Source organism: Montipora capricornis, chromosome 10 (assembly GCF_036669925.1).
Source record: "Montipora capricornis isolate CH-2021 chromosome 10, ASM3666992v2, whole genome shotgun sequence".
In the NCBI taxonomy this organism is placed as follows: domain Eukaryota; kingdom Metazoa; phylum Cnidaria; class Anthozoa; order Scleractinia; family Acroporidae; genus Montipora; species Montipora capricornis.
This window is the reverse complement of record NC_090892.1, coordinates 54,087,041-54,099,645: the sequence shown is the minus strand read 5'-3', so window position 1 is coordinate 54,099,645 and position 12,605 is coordinate 54,087,041. Positions and strand designations below refer to the sequence as shown.

The 12,605-nt window shown below is 40.0% G+C and overlaps 2 protein-coding genes across 2 annotated transcripts; one reads left to right on the top strand and one right to left on the bottom strand.

Moving 5' to 3' along the window:
- The first annotated feature begins 1,436 nt into the window (after positions 1-1,436).
- On the top strand, positions 1,437-9,905 carry LOC138019702 (contactin-associated protein-like 2). Its single transcript, XM_068866566.1, has 2 exons — positions 1,437-1,885; positions 7,239-9,905. The coding sequence occupies exons 1-2, from the start codon at positions 1,507-1,509 to the stop codon at positions 7,850-7,852; spliced, it is 993 nt and encodes a 330-aa protein (XP_068722667.1). The 5' UTR covers positions 1,437-1,506; the 3' UTR covers positions 7,853-9,905.
- Positions 4,081-5,379, bottom strand: LOC138018947 (uncharacterized). The gene has a single exon (XM_068865624.1). It carries the CDS (start codon positions 5,323-5,325, stop codon positions 4,081-4,083), a length of 1,245 nt encoding a protein of 414 aa, XP_068721725.1. The 5' UTR covers positions 5,326-5,379.
- Positions 9,906-12,605: the final 2,700 nt, after the last annotated feature.

Below are 12,605 nucleotides of genomic sequence, written 5' to 3'. Positions count from 1 at the left end.
TGTCTGTTTTTGGGTTGAACTTTGGTGTGTAGGCTTGGAGCCGGAACAGCATAGCAGTCACTTTGACAAAAAAGTGATAACACTTCCATAGCTTTGCCTTGTGAACTATTTAAGACAAATTCGTCAATTTTAGCTATCTTATGTATTTGAATGTACCGGAAATTTAGTGAATGGGCCAATTTGGAAGGTGATTTTTTACGATTTGTCGAGTTAACTTTGCTGTTGAGTGTGCAGACGTATAACTTGTGTGAGTTTCATTCTTCCACGCGTCTCCTCGGCAGTTTTAATTTATTGCGAGCGGTGTGGAGTAGCATTACGCGGGCCGTTTGGGTTTTTCTTTCATGTTTCTGATTAATATCATTCCAGTTGAATATCCGCTGTTTGCAAATTTTCTAAAATGTTGTAAGTAGTTCAATTGTCGCAGTTTCTGCATTTGTGTTTTTTGTATCTTATCGTTTTATGTTGAAAACCAACTTCACAAAGAACTGTGAGTTTTTCTGGCTGTTTGCGTTAGCTATTATCACAATCTAGCGAAATTGAAAATAAAGCCTTTACGCATTTCTTCGATCAAATATGCCATGGATTGTTCAGGGGTTTAGTCAGCGCTAGGAAGACGTTTTACGCTGTGTTTCTTCACCAAACCTGACAACATCTAGGTTTCGATGACATAAGAGAATTCCAAGAATCTGATTTTTCACACTTCTCTGGGTGACGCAGGTAAAAGTTGATGACAATTTACCTCAACAAAAAGTGCGGTCTCCTGCTGATGTTTTGCAATTGCTGTAGAATAGCAAAACATCGGCAGGGGGTCCACGATTTCAGAATCGCATGAAGCTCGTCGTGGACAGTCGACTCTGAAATGGTTTCTTTCTTTTTCCGTTCGCTTGCTGAGGATTTGCTTGTTTTCTTTTCAAACTCTTGCGATTCAAGAAAAAATAATTGCCTAACTGGTGAATTCCACCTTAGACTTCTCTCGAAACACCGACAGCACACTCAGCCCTGCGTGATTCATGCGATCAGTCGGTTTTTCAGGTGAAATTAACCGTGGAATTCACTAGTTAGGCAGCGAAGAAAATGACATAATTAAGTAATTTCCCGGAAAACGAAAAAGCGGAAAGTTCCAAAGCCTTTTATTTTCACTAATCCTACAGCTAAATCTATATATTACTTAAATAATCACCAATCAGCGCGCGCCAAAAGCACTATTCACTTGTATGGTATATACTAATAGAAGATATTTTCACAGTGGTCAAACCTTTCTTTTATCCTTGCTTAATTAACCAACGCCTCCGGCAACCTTATGTCAACTGAGTGGTGCTTCCGAATTGTTTAAAAGCAAATTAAAGAGGCACTATCTTTGAACAACATCTGGCTTTCATTATTTCAGTCCTCATTTTAGCTAATTCCGTGGAAGATTTTGATATATTTTGCCGACAAGGAGGATGACAAGCATTTGGCAGACATCATTAAGAGACTGAAAAAGAAACGTTATGAACGATAAGAAACATGCAGGTGCTGATAACCAAAGGGCAGGAAAGAAAACAACGGAACCCTTCGTTCAGTAAACTGCTATCCATTTCCCTCATATTGTTTTGCACTCAGCTTATTGCGTTGGTTGTGCTGGCAGACGCACAGTGCCGCGAATCAAGAAGTGAAGGAGGAGTCGCCCTTCTGCACGCAACATACCACTACAAATTTGCTAAAATCTTTTCTAACTTCGTTAACGAGTGTCTCAACGATCCGCTATGCATGAGCATCAACTTTTGGTGGTACACCAAGAAATGTGATTTGAACAACAAAAGAAAGGAACGCAGTTGTTCCGCTTGTCTCGTGACTGAACCATACTCAACCTACATGGGGATGGTGAAACCCCTTGAAAACCAAGGTAAATGAAACTTTTGATGTCGTTGTTACAAGCACTGAAATAAACTCTAATCGTCCACGGGTGAAAAAGAGCTCAGAGGGCTAAAATCGGCATCAAAGGATTGTTCTACGTTTGTATTCTGTGTCTTTCGATTCTTCCATAGTCTTCTCTCTTTCTCTACATGTAAGAATATTTTGCAGATCGCGAGTAGCTTCATTGTTTATCTGATTTTGGCAAATATTCTACTGATAAAAGAAGGAAGACTTAATTTGGTTTTCAAGAAGAAGATTAAAAAGAAAAGTAATAGTAGCTTCTAATTTTAATTTGGCGACACTAATTTTTCTAAACTCGACATTCCGCTTTCTCAGTTTTCCAAATGTTACAATGGGAAATATTTAGAAACTTGACAGTTTTTCTTTTCTTAATCTTTTATGAAGTTTATTTTTTTGTTCCTTTGTTCCTATATAGTCGTATTTGACATTCCAAATTGCTAGGTTGACATTATAAAACTATATTTTTCTTATCTTGGCAAACTGTATCTCATGTTTAAATTTTGATGTTCGAGGAAGCAAATTTCCTGAATGACAAACTCTTGCTGTACGCCTTGAAGATAGTCACTACTTTTGGCGCCTTACATATCCATTCAATTTGACCCAATCTTATTATAAGCTGGTACCCTATATGACTTTTGACGGATGCCGCGGTGACTTACAAAATAATCTTTACTGAAATTGTATGTTAATGAACACTGGTCGCGGGAGCATTCCTGTCAATTACACAGTGGATGGAGCTCAGTGTAAAAGAGAGAAGTAGCAAATAAAACCGTTAGCAATGAAGCCGAGCATAGAAACTGTTGACACCTATAAAATACAAATACGTAAGTTAGATACAGTGACTACTAGTATCTATGTTGCCGGTAATGATCCGTTCGCATGTTGAATCCGTTTTTACCTACAACTTTGCGACACTTGACAAATTTGGGTGAAAACTTGAGAATTAACTGTCCATGCTCCTATCGTTATATGAGCAACGTGTGTTCTTCTTTCGCTGTCTTTTTCGCTCTTCTTACCCCCCAAATGGGCAGCAAAGTACTACAAGCACGACAGGTCGTACTATGCTGTCCCTCTCAATCTGCCATATCCTTTTCTGCTATAGCTAAGATGGCACCATTGCCAAGTGAGGTCATAACACCGGGTATGGAAGAATAGATTTGAGAGTGGCTGGAAAGTTATAGGCCAGTGCGCCAATGGACTGTTAGGAGCGAAACCACAAAAGATATAGCTGGGGCCTTTCCACCAGCTGTCTGCGCTGTTTAACCCGCAAGCAATGAGTCTGAAGAGAGACTTCGATTCTCCGAAGAAAAAAGGGTACCATCCAGCGAATGCGGCACCACAACGTGTTGTTAGCATAATTATAATATAGAGATTTAGCCAAGCCTAAAAGCAGAGCTCCCGTTTCTAACCCCAGAAAGCAATGTAGTGTATATGAAATTAATTATGCTTCTGCATAAAGCACACAATTAATCGTCATTATTGTATACAGTTTACAGTGATCAAACACCTCTGAGCTGACAGCAGTAAACAATCACGCCTTGCAAACAATAACCAACAATTTTAATCAACAACTAAAACTGGAATTATAATTACATGCACAGTAAGCTCTTTCACAAATTTTCCGTCTGACTAATAATCTTTACACTCTCTCTCTAGTCAAGCTAAAAAAGCGTAGCAGTTCGCTTACTCCACTGCAATTTCACAGTCAAATTAAAATGCATCTGGACATCAATTTCACACAAAATCCTATAAATCAGAAGGTATTAATTTGGTGTAGACAGTCGGCACAATGATGATGAATTCAGTTCCAAATAAGCAACCATAGTCGGCCACAAAACCGCGTGACAAAAAAGCTAACTGTTGTAAATAAGGCTTAAGTGTTTTGTCCCTCGCTCTATTTCTCTCAGTATTACGGTGTTGATTTTGTAATAAAAACTAACGATAAAAAGTCACGACGTTTCGACCCCTCGGAGGTCATTTTCAAGTGAGAATAAAAGTTTTAAGAATTAGCATAAATATGCAAAAACTAGAATAAAAATGCGGCGAACGCCGAAATGCGATAAAAATATGTACAAAAGTGTAAAAAGTGCTAAAAATATATGGAGTAATGAACGGTAGCTAGAGAAAACAATAGACAAAAAATAATTAATTACAAGAACTGTTCTAAACAAATAATTTGGCGCGGATAGAGTCACACTGTTTGTTTAGCGATGGTTTCAGTTCTTTTATAAAAAACATTTCAAAAACAAGACAATCAAACTTGTTCTGGCACTTTCTCAGAATTCTAAAACTCTTTGCGATGTTGTTAGGTTCCAATGCATGTTTCTCTCTCAGATGGTCGCCGATGGTTGCCCCTTTGTGCTCTTCAATGCGCTGGTGAAGGTGCCGGCAGGTATATCCGACATAACCTGCGTCGCACAGGTCACACTTGAATTGGTACACAACGCACTGTTGGCTTACAAGGGGTGGCTTCTCTTCACGGACCCGGATCTCTTCTTTGATCTTTTTGCTCGTGTAGACAGGGGTAATATCCGCACTGATCTTACGGCTTAGGTCGGCAAGTTGTCTTCGTACGGCGTTCGCAGATTTTTGGTCCTTGAAGGGCAACACGACTCTGATTGGGTCCCCACGCTTCTCATCAACGTGGGTGCGTGATTCCTCGGAAACTTTTGAATCAACGAAAAGGCGGATGGTGGACTGCACATGATCTTCAGGATAACACAGACGGGAAAAGATCTCTTTGAGGCGTTCACATTCCTCGTGAAAGGCCTTCCATGTAGACGAGAGCTTAAACGCACGGTTAAGCATGGTATTTATCAGTGACCGTTTATATCTCGCGTCAACGTGGCTGTGATAATGTAACAACAGTCCGGTGTCAGTTGGTTTTCGGTACACCGTTGTGTTCAGGTAGCATCCATTCCTGATTACGTTCATTCCAAGAAAGGGTAGTCTGCCATTTTCTTCGAGCTCCATTGTGAAATCAATAGAAGGGTGACTGTTGTTTAGTGTCGTTAAGAAATCTATAGCTGCTTCAACATCAGGCATTGCGCTAAGGGTGTCATCAACATAGCGCTTGTAAAAGGCGGGCATCTTGTTTTCTGTTTCCAGCTGTTTCTCGATGTTACACATGAAGGCGTTTGCCATGAGAGGCCCCAGCGGCGAGCCCATTGCCACACCGTCCACTTGTTCGTACAAGTTTCCTTCAAACTGGAAAAGCTGATTTTTGGTGGCGATTCTTAACAGTTCTATCAGGGCCTGCTTCGTGATATTAAGATCGTGTTCTTTGTTGAACCAGTCGTTCTCAAAGGCTCTCTCTGCAATACTCTCAATGGTTTCGTCCACAGGAACATTAGTAAAGAGTGATGACACATCATACGACACCAAAACATCATGCTCTTTGATTTTCATTTCACGGAGTTCGTCAGCAAAAACAAAAATGTCACCGACGGTATGGTCGTTGACGGACAAGGGCGGTGAACTTTTTTCGTCTTCTCCTTCCTCGGCTTCTCTCGACGACAATTCCCACACCATTTCTTGCACGGTTTCCCGCCAAGAAAAATGCGGGTTGCATATTTCCCGCCAAGAAAATATAATATACCCCTTCCACCGACAGGCTGACACCTGATTCCCGACCCTCCCCCTCATGGTGTGTACAGGTGGGCGTACGCGGACGTCACAACCACAATTTCTCGGATGGATAGTTTACCAAATTTTCTTAACCATGGAGCTCCGCGCGCGAGGAGCTTCGCTATAAAAGCGTATTATACCTTTCTCAGGTGCTTTAAAACATTTGAAAATTATCAATTCGTCGGACTTGTGAATAAACTTTAAGGAGGGTCTGAATGGTGGGTCCGCATGTTGGTTGTCAGTTGAAATGTAATCACTTTGTTGGTTGTCAGTAAATTTTTGATCTTTGTCGGTTGTCGGTAAATCTCAGTTTATGAGCAAGAATACAAGTTAATTATTCATATTCCTTACGTAATTCGCACAGTTAAAGCTGCATACAAAGTGTACAACTTGAAATAACTCATTATTTGATTGCAAGTCGAGACGCACAATTGCACGAATACCCCCACCGGATAGTGTAACACACGCTCTGTTGACAAGCTCAGAGTGTTCTTTATAATCTGATTCATCATCTGAATCTGTCTAATACTCATCAATTTGTTCTTGTTTGTGATCCTCAAACACCTCACTAACATCCCTATCGTCCACAAATTAACCTCAAAAGCGAATACAAAAATTATTTGGAAATCACGGTAAAAAAATGATGGCAACATCATTTGCTCCAGAAAGTGCTCTGGCGTTAAAGTTTACGTGCTGTTGTATCCAGCGCTGGCAACAACTGCTCCATTGTATCCCGGTTGGGATACATTAAAATTTGAACGGGGCCACGTGACCAAGAATCAACCAATCACAGTGTGCGTTTGGTCGACTGAAAGTCTAGAACTGTTATAAAACATTGCTACCAATCAACTTCCGACAGGGAAGCTTAGCTGAACCTGGTTCATTGGCTGATGTATGTATTTGAAAGTGGTTATTTTTCTCCGTAATACTATTACCTTTGCAACAAGAGAAAATGAGGGGACAGAGAGGGAGGCTCCCGGTCCAGCCCTTGGGATATGTCATGTCCACGAAAGTTATTTTTAGGCGAGCGGAAGTCTTCCGAGACGTCCGCATGCAGGCCAAACTCGGTCCGATGTTTGAAAGAAAATAAATATTCATCAGCATTCCGCGTGCGCCGTCATTTTTTCTTTTCACTTAGAACAAGAGAGCGAGGCAAGACTGCATGCGGACGTCTCGAAAGACAGCCTTCCGCTAGAACAAAGACTTCCGCTCGTCTAAAAATAACTTTCGTGGACATAACATATCCCGGCCAACGCCCTGAGCCTCCCTCTCTGTCCCCTCATTTTCTCTTGCTTTTCAAACATTTCCTTATGAAACAAAAATTCTTTACACCGTGATTGAACTTGCTAGGGGTTTTTATATTAATAAGCAGTTACATTATATACATGATTCAAGAAAGAGCGATTTTTTAAAAAATCAATTTCAGCGCTCAAAGTTTTGTTGACTTTATACCGCGAGGCTCGAAGAAGGTATTTCATTTCCAAGTAATTTATCTTTTTAAAAAAAATGAAGGCTCAAAGGAAAATGTTTTCGGAAGTAGATCAGTAAAAGAGAAATTCAAGTTGTCCTTCATTTATTACGTCAGTAGAAGCACTACAATAAAATTGGTCATTGGCAAACGGTATGGACATGCGCCGTTGAAGAAGGCGTCGTCGGGTAAGCCCTAACAATTAGCATTTTTTTTCTCTGTAAAGGACACGCCAAATCTTGTACCGCTTTGACAAGGTTGGACCCTACTTCAAGGAGTGGAGATTACATCATTGATCCAGACGGTAATGGAGGCTTGGCACCATTTGAGGTAACCTGCAACATGACTGAAAAGAATGGAGTTGGTGTGACAATCATCAGTCACGACAGTGAAAGCAGAACGCATGTCCAGGGATGTGAACGAGGTGGTTGTTACTCACGTGACATTAACTACACCGGAGCGAGTCTGTCTCAGCTGGCAATTCTCACGAGTATCTCGTCACATTGTGAACAGTTTATCAAGTACGAGTGTCTTGGTTCCGTGATTTTTCGCAGAAAAAATGTAGGTGGATGGTGGGTGTCACGTGACTCGAAGAAAATGACGCATTGGGGTGGAGCATCTGGTAATGACAAATGTGCCTGCGGAATGACCAACTCATGTGCAGACCCCAGCTATGGTTGCAACTGTGATAAGAACGACATGGTCTGGCGTGAAGACAGCGGTCTCCTCACTGACAAGACAAAGCTTCCAGTTAAGCAGCTCAGGTTTGGAGATACTGGAGACACAGGAGAGCAAGGGTACCACACACTCGGAAAATTCAAATGCTATGGAACAGCATGATCTCGAGAGTCTATCACGGTCTAATGAAAAAGGAACTGTCATTGTTGTTATGACTCAGGTTACATCACGTAATTTTCACGTAAGTTGCATTGGATGGAACATAATATCCACAAAAATAAGAAACTACACAAAAATTAACAAAATATAGAAACATAGAACGACAGAAACGAAAATTTAAAAGCCCTAAGTAGGCTAAGATGAATCACACGCAAGGCTACATGTCAAACTTTGCCTATTGTAACAGTTACGGTTGACATTTTTTGCAGACAAAGAGACTTTTGTTCCCTATCTTTGGGGATTCATCTGCTGGGACACAATTAATTTCAATCGGTCACAGTCGGCAAATTATGGGCGACAAAATTTTTGCTCCCAACGGTATCCTCCTGCAATAAAAACAGAAAGAACAATAGGGTCTGGGTAAAAATATACTGACCAGAAGGGGATGAGCTTGTTAGTCGCCAATTTTTGGGAACTAAATAGCACTAACTCACTTCGATTCTTACCTTCAAAATGTAAGGGAGTAAAAAATTACAACTTAGAATATGTTCGATGCTTGTATTTCGCGGGCAAGCGGCAGGGAGCTATGAGAGGCGATTACTCTTTTGGAAAATAATCTCACTGTGCAGTTATCCTGTAAACGCCGAATTTACATTTACTAAAATTAAGTAAAACAAAAGCTGACGTACTAGAAGAATTTAACCCATGGTGCAAGGAACATGAATACAAAACAAAACAGCTGTCGCAAAGTAGTAGGAAAAAAGCGACAAGGAGCTTTTTGAGATGGCCTGAATGGGGTAACTGAATCACAGCTAGAGATAAGCTGACATTTCGTCCATTATTTAATTAATTTCTCAGTTATTTGCAGACATTATGCATCTCGGCTCATTCGCCTAAAAGTAACTTGAAATTTCTAGTGTATCAGTTTTATCATCCAGGGACTAAAAGCAGTAGAACGTGGAAAATTTTGAAATGGTTTTGTATTATTGAATGTTTCTGCAGCTTATAAATAGTTCGAGACAAATCTCTCCATCCGATGTCAGGTCATTTCATGTAGAGGCCTGGCCAAACGCAAAATATCACACGATAATTTTGACCGTTTTTTAATTTCATCCAACATTGTCCAACAAGTGGCAACATCTTGCAACATTGTTGGGCACAACGTGTTGCATACGTTTGGCCACCCTGTTGCGATATGTTGCAACTTGTTGGACAATGTTGGATGAAATTAAAAAACGGTCAAATTTATCGTGTGATATTTTGGATGTTGCATGATGTTGTACTTGTTTGGCGACATCCACGCAACATTGTTGGGCTAGGGTATGCGCGTTAAGTCCACTTCTTGCGCGCCAGGGGCCTGGGGCACATGAACATTGACAGTTGCGTTAAAAATGATGAAAATGTTCCATGCGTTTGCCCACCCCGTTCAACAGATGTCGCAACATCATGCAACAATGCCGGAAGATGTTGCGTCGAAATGTTGCGAGCGTTTGGCCAGGCCATAACAATAGCAAATCATACTAATATATTGGAGTACGTACCACAAATTTCAATCCTTAGCCTTCTGCTGTCCGTTTACCGCGTATATAAAGGATTTGTCAGTAGGGGAGTTGGAATACTGTGATGTTATCCTATACGGATAACTTGATCCGAAATTGTCCTATTTTTAGTGTGTAGTGCTAACTGTTTATTACGTTGAACTCAAAGCTCAATGAATGAGTTGCCAGTAATTGGATCCCTGCTTTATACCCGAAGCGTTGTGGGACCTTCAGCGGGCAAACATTGCAAATCACCATGACAAAACGTATAGGTAGGTAAAGTGTGCTACGAGCCTGGAAGGCCTATCAGGCCGGCGCTTATCTCCCGTTTCTGTTGCATGAAGCGACTAGGAGTATTTCTACTCCCCCCTGGATGGGATGCAAATCCATCACAGGTTTACCCCCAGCATTAGATTCGGCGGTACCCATTTATACTCCTGGGTGGAGAGAGGCACTGTGAGAGTAAAGTGTCCTGCCCAAGAACACAACACAATGTTGAAACTTATTCGATGTCCAGAAAACGAGAGACCAACACTTTTTTCGACACAGTTTTATCAGAAATCGATTTGGGCAATGTTGATAGGTGACAAGTGTAAGTTTTATACCTAATTTTGTAATATTTCGAGGACATGACAAGATGTCAATTTCACCGTCACAACCTTACGCGAGCAAGTTTAAGATTTCCGAGTAAATTTTATCTCATATTTCACGGTTATTAAAACAAAAACCTACACTTGCCATGTATCAAGATTGTCCAAATCGAGGTCTGATAAAATTGCGTCGAAAAAAGTATTGATCTCTCTCCAAAATCGGCTTTTGGACGTCGAAATAAGTTTCAGCCATACATTTTCTTACAGTGACTTGCAATGTTTGCCCCCTGGCGATCCCAGAACCCTTTGCGAATAAAGAGGGATCCGATTACTAGCAAATTAAGGCAGATTTGGATGAAGTCGGTAAATAGCTCATATCCAATCCACATAGCTTACTAGCAAATCCACATTAACTATCATAGATAGAAGCCAGCGCGAATTTGACTATCATATTACCAAAAATATCAGCAACTTGGCAAGATCATCTCGATTTTATTAGTAACACGACAGGTAACAAACTAAGCCTTCTCATGCAGCCATATAAAACCATTTTTTACCGTTGAGAGGCTGGACGTCGGATGTTTTTTACTATTAGCATCTTATCTTCATTCGACTTTGCTGGTCTGCAGGGGTACTGTAACTTTAATGATCATGCAGCTATAAACTCTACAAAACACTGAAAGCCTACCAACCTAGCTTACCCTAAGCTCTACAAAACACTGAAAGCAGTGTATAATCCTAGATTTACACCTCGTGCATCATTCACTGAGGCCTTCGATAAACTTGGATGGAAGCTGCTCTGAAGAAGACCTGCTGAACACTGACAGCTATTTTCATGTTGAAGAGCTCGAAAAATCGTTCACACACTTTTTTAGCATTGTATTTCAATGACCCTATCATGATTATAACACCAAATCAATTGCGGAATAACACACGTAACATCGTTTTAAATTGGGACTTGGTTCTGAACTTTGAGAAACCTTGGTTCAAATGGTTTTTTGTTTAATATGAATATATGATGCAGCAGATAACCTAGTAACCTTTGCGGCTGTCTTAGTTGGTGTTTTCAGAAGAATCCGCCTTACAAGAAGGGGTTTCTCTCTATTAATTAAAACATTCATTAATCGGTAGGGAGTTATGGGGAATAGTGTGTGTGTGGATGGTGAGTTGAGGGAAAATCATAGACAAAAGTTGTGGTTAGTCTGTAAAATGAGGGGGAGATGTTCACAAAGCAACCTCTCAACCCCACAATAAAGTTAACGAAAGAAACAAACTCTGTGTGAAATTAAAATTTTAATTTCAAAAACAACCAGATGTACAAGAGTGTATTGAAAGGGAGGAACTTTCTAGGACAAAGCTTTAATAAAGAATAGATAAGGGAACATGATTAGAGAAAATTGAATGAAAATTAAAAATAAGTAGTGAATAGAAAAAATAAAGAAATTTAACTGGAGACAGAAAAATTAACCAAAATTAAAAGAAAATTAAAGATGTTCAAAATCCTTTAAATATAAGATTTTTCGTTCTTAAAAAGAGGGATGAAAGCAGATTAACCCGACTATAAATCATTCGTTCTTGAAATTAATCAAATAAAAGTAAAAAATAAGGACAAATACTTATAATACGAGGGGGTCGGGTAGAGGTCCAGCGCTGGACTAGAAACCCCCTTGCTCGGTTGCGCTCTACCCCTGAAGATTCGCAGCCATTTACGAGCCTAATGGTGTCGCAGTCAGCTTGTCTTTATCCGTGGGATTTTTAGATTTGCCTCGTGGAGGTGTTTCATATTCCATGGGATTTCTTTAGTTTTTTCCATATATTTTTTTAAAGAACGAAGATTTTAGTGTAAAGATTTTTCATCTTTACTATTCCAATTTTAAGAACGAATAATTTTCATGGTCAAATCTTTATTAATCCCTCCTACGTGATTTAGTTTTTCGTACATGTACTATCTGACTGTTTCTGAGATTACATTTTTAATTTCACACAGAGTTTGTTTCATTTGTTAACCTTATCTTGGGGTTGAGAGTTTGCTTTGTGAACATCTCCCCTTCATTTTACAGACTAACCATAACTTTTGTCTATGATTTTCCCACAACTCACCACCCATACACACACTATTCCCCATAACTACCTACTGATTAAGAGAAACCCCTTCTTGTAAGGCGGATTCTTCTAAAAACACCAACTAAGACAGCCACAAAGGTTACTAGGTTATCTGCTGCATCATGTATTCATATTAAACAAAAAGCCTTAATGTATCTACCAGCAGGGATACACCATCAGTCCTAGTTCAACACTTTGTTGGCCTTGGTGTTCACACTTCACATTACTATGCACACAGATACAATTTAAATTTTATTTTCCTAACTCATTAACTTGATACTAACTCAGAGGCAGCTTTGATGGTTCATTGTCCTCATTATTATTACTTTGAATCAATAAATTCTGAATCTATTTATGTTTTGTATGGGATTACGTAGGGCGATGTCATTTTTCAGTTTTTAAGCTTTAAAATTCGATAAGAGTAGGGGATGTCAGTAGTCCCCGGTGTTGTGGCTATCCTATTCTCTCCAGCAGAAGTGGCCGGCTTGGCAGTGATTTCTCTAAAACAGCTTATGGTGTGTGAGG

Excerpts from the sequence above, each read along its gene's own strand:
- LOC138019702 (XM_068866566.1), top strand. The coding sequence starts at position 1,507 with ATGCAGGTGCTGATAACCAAAGGGCAGGAAAGAAAACAACGGAACCCT. Across the intron at positions 1,886-7,238 it reads GAAACCCCTTGAAAACCAAG|GACACGCCAAATCTTGTACC; the intron begins GTAAATGAAACT and ends TTCTCTGTAAAG.
- LOC138018947 (XM_068865624.1), bottom strand. The coding sequence starts at position 5,325 with ATGAAAATCAAAGAGCATGATGTTTTGGTGTCGTATGATGTGTCATCA.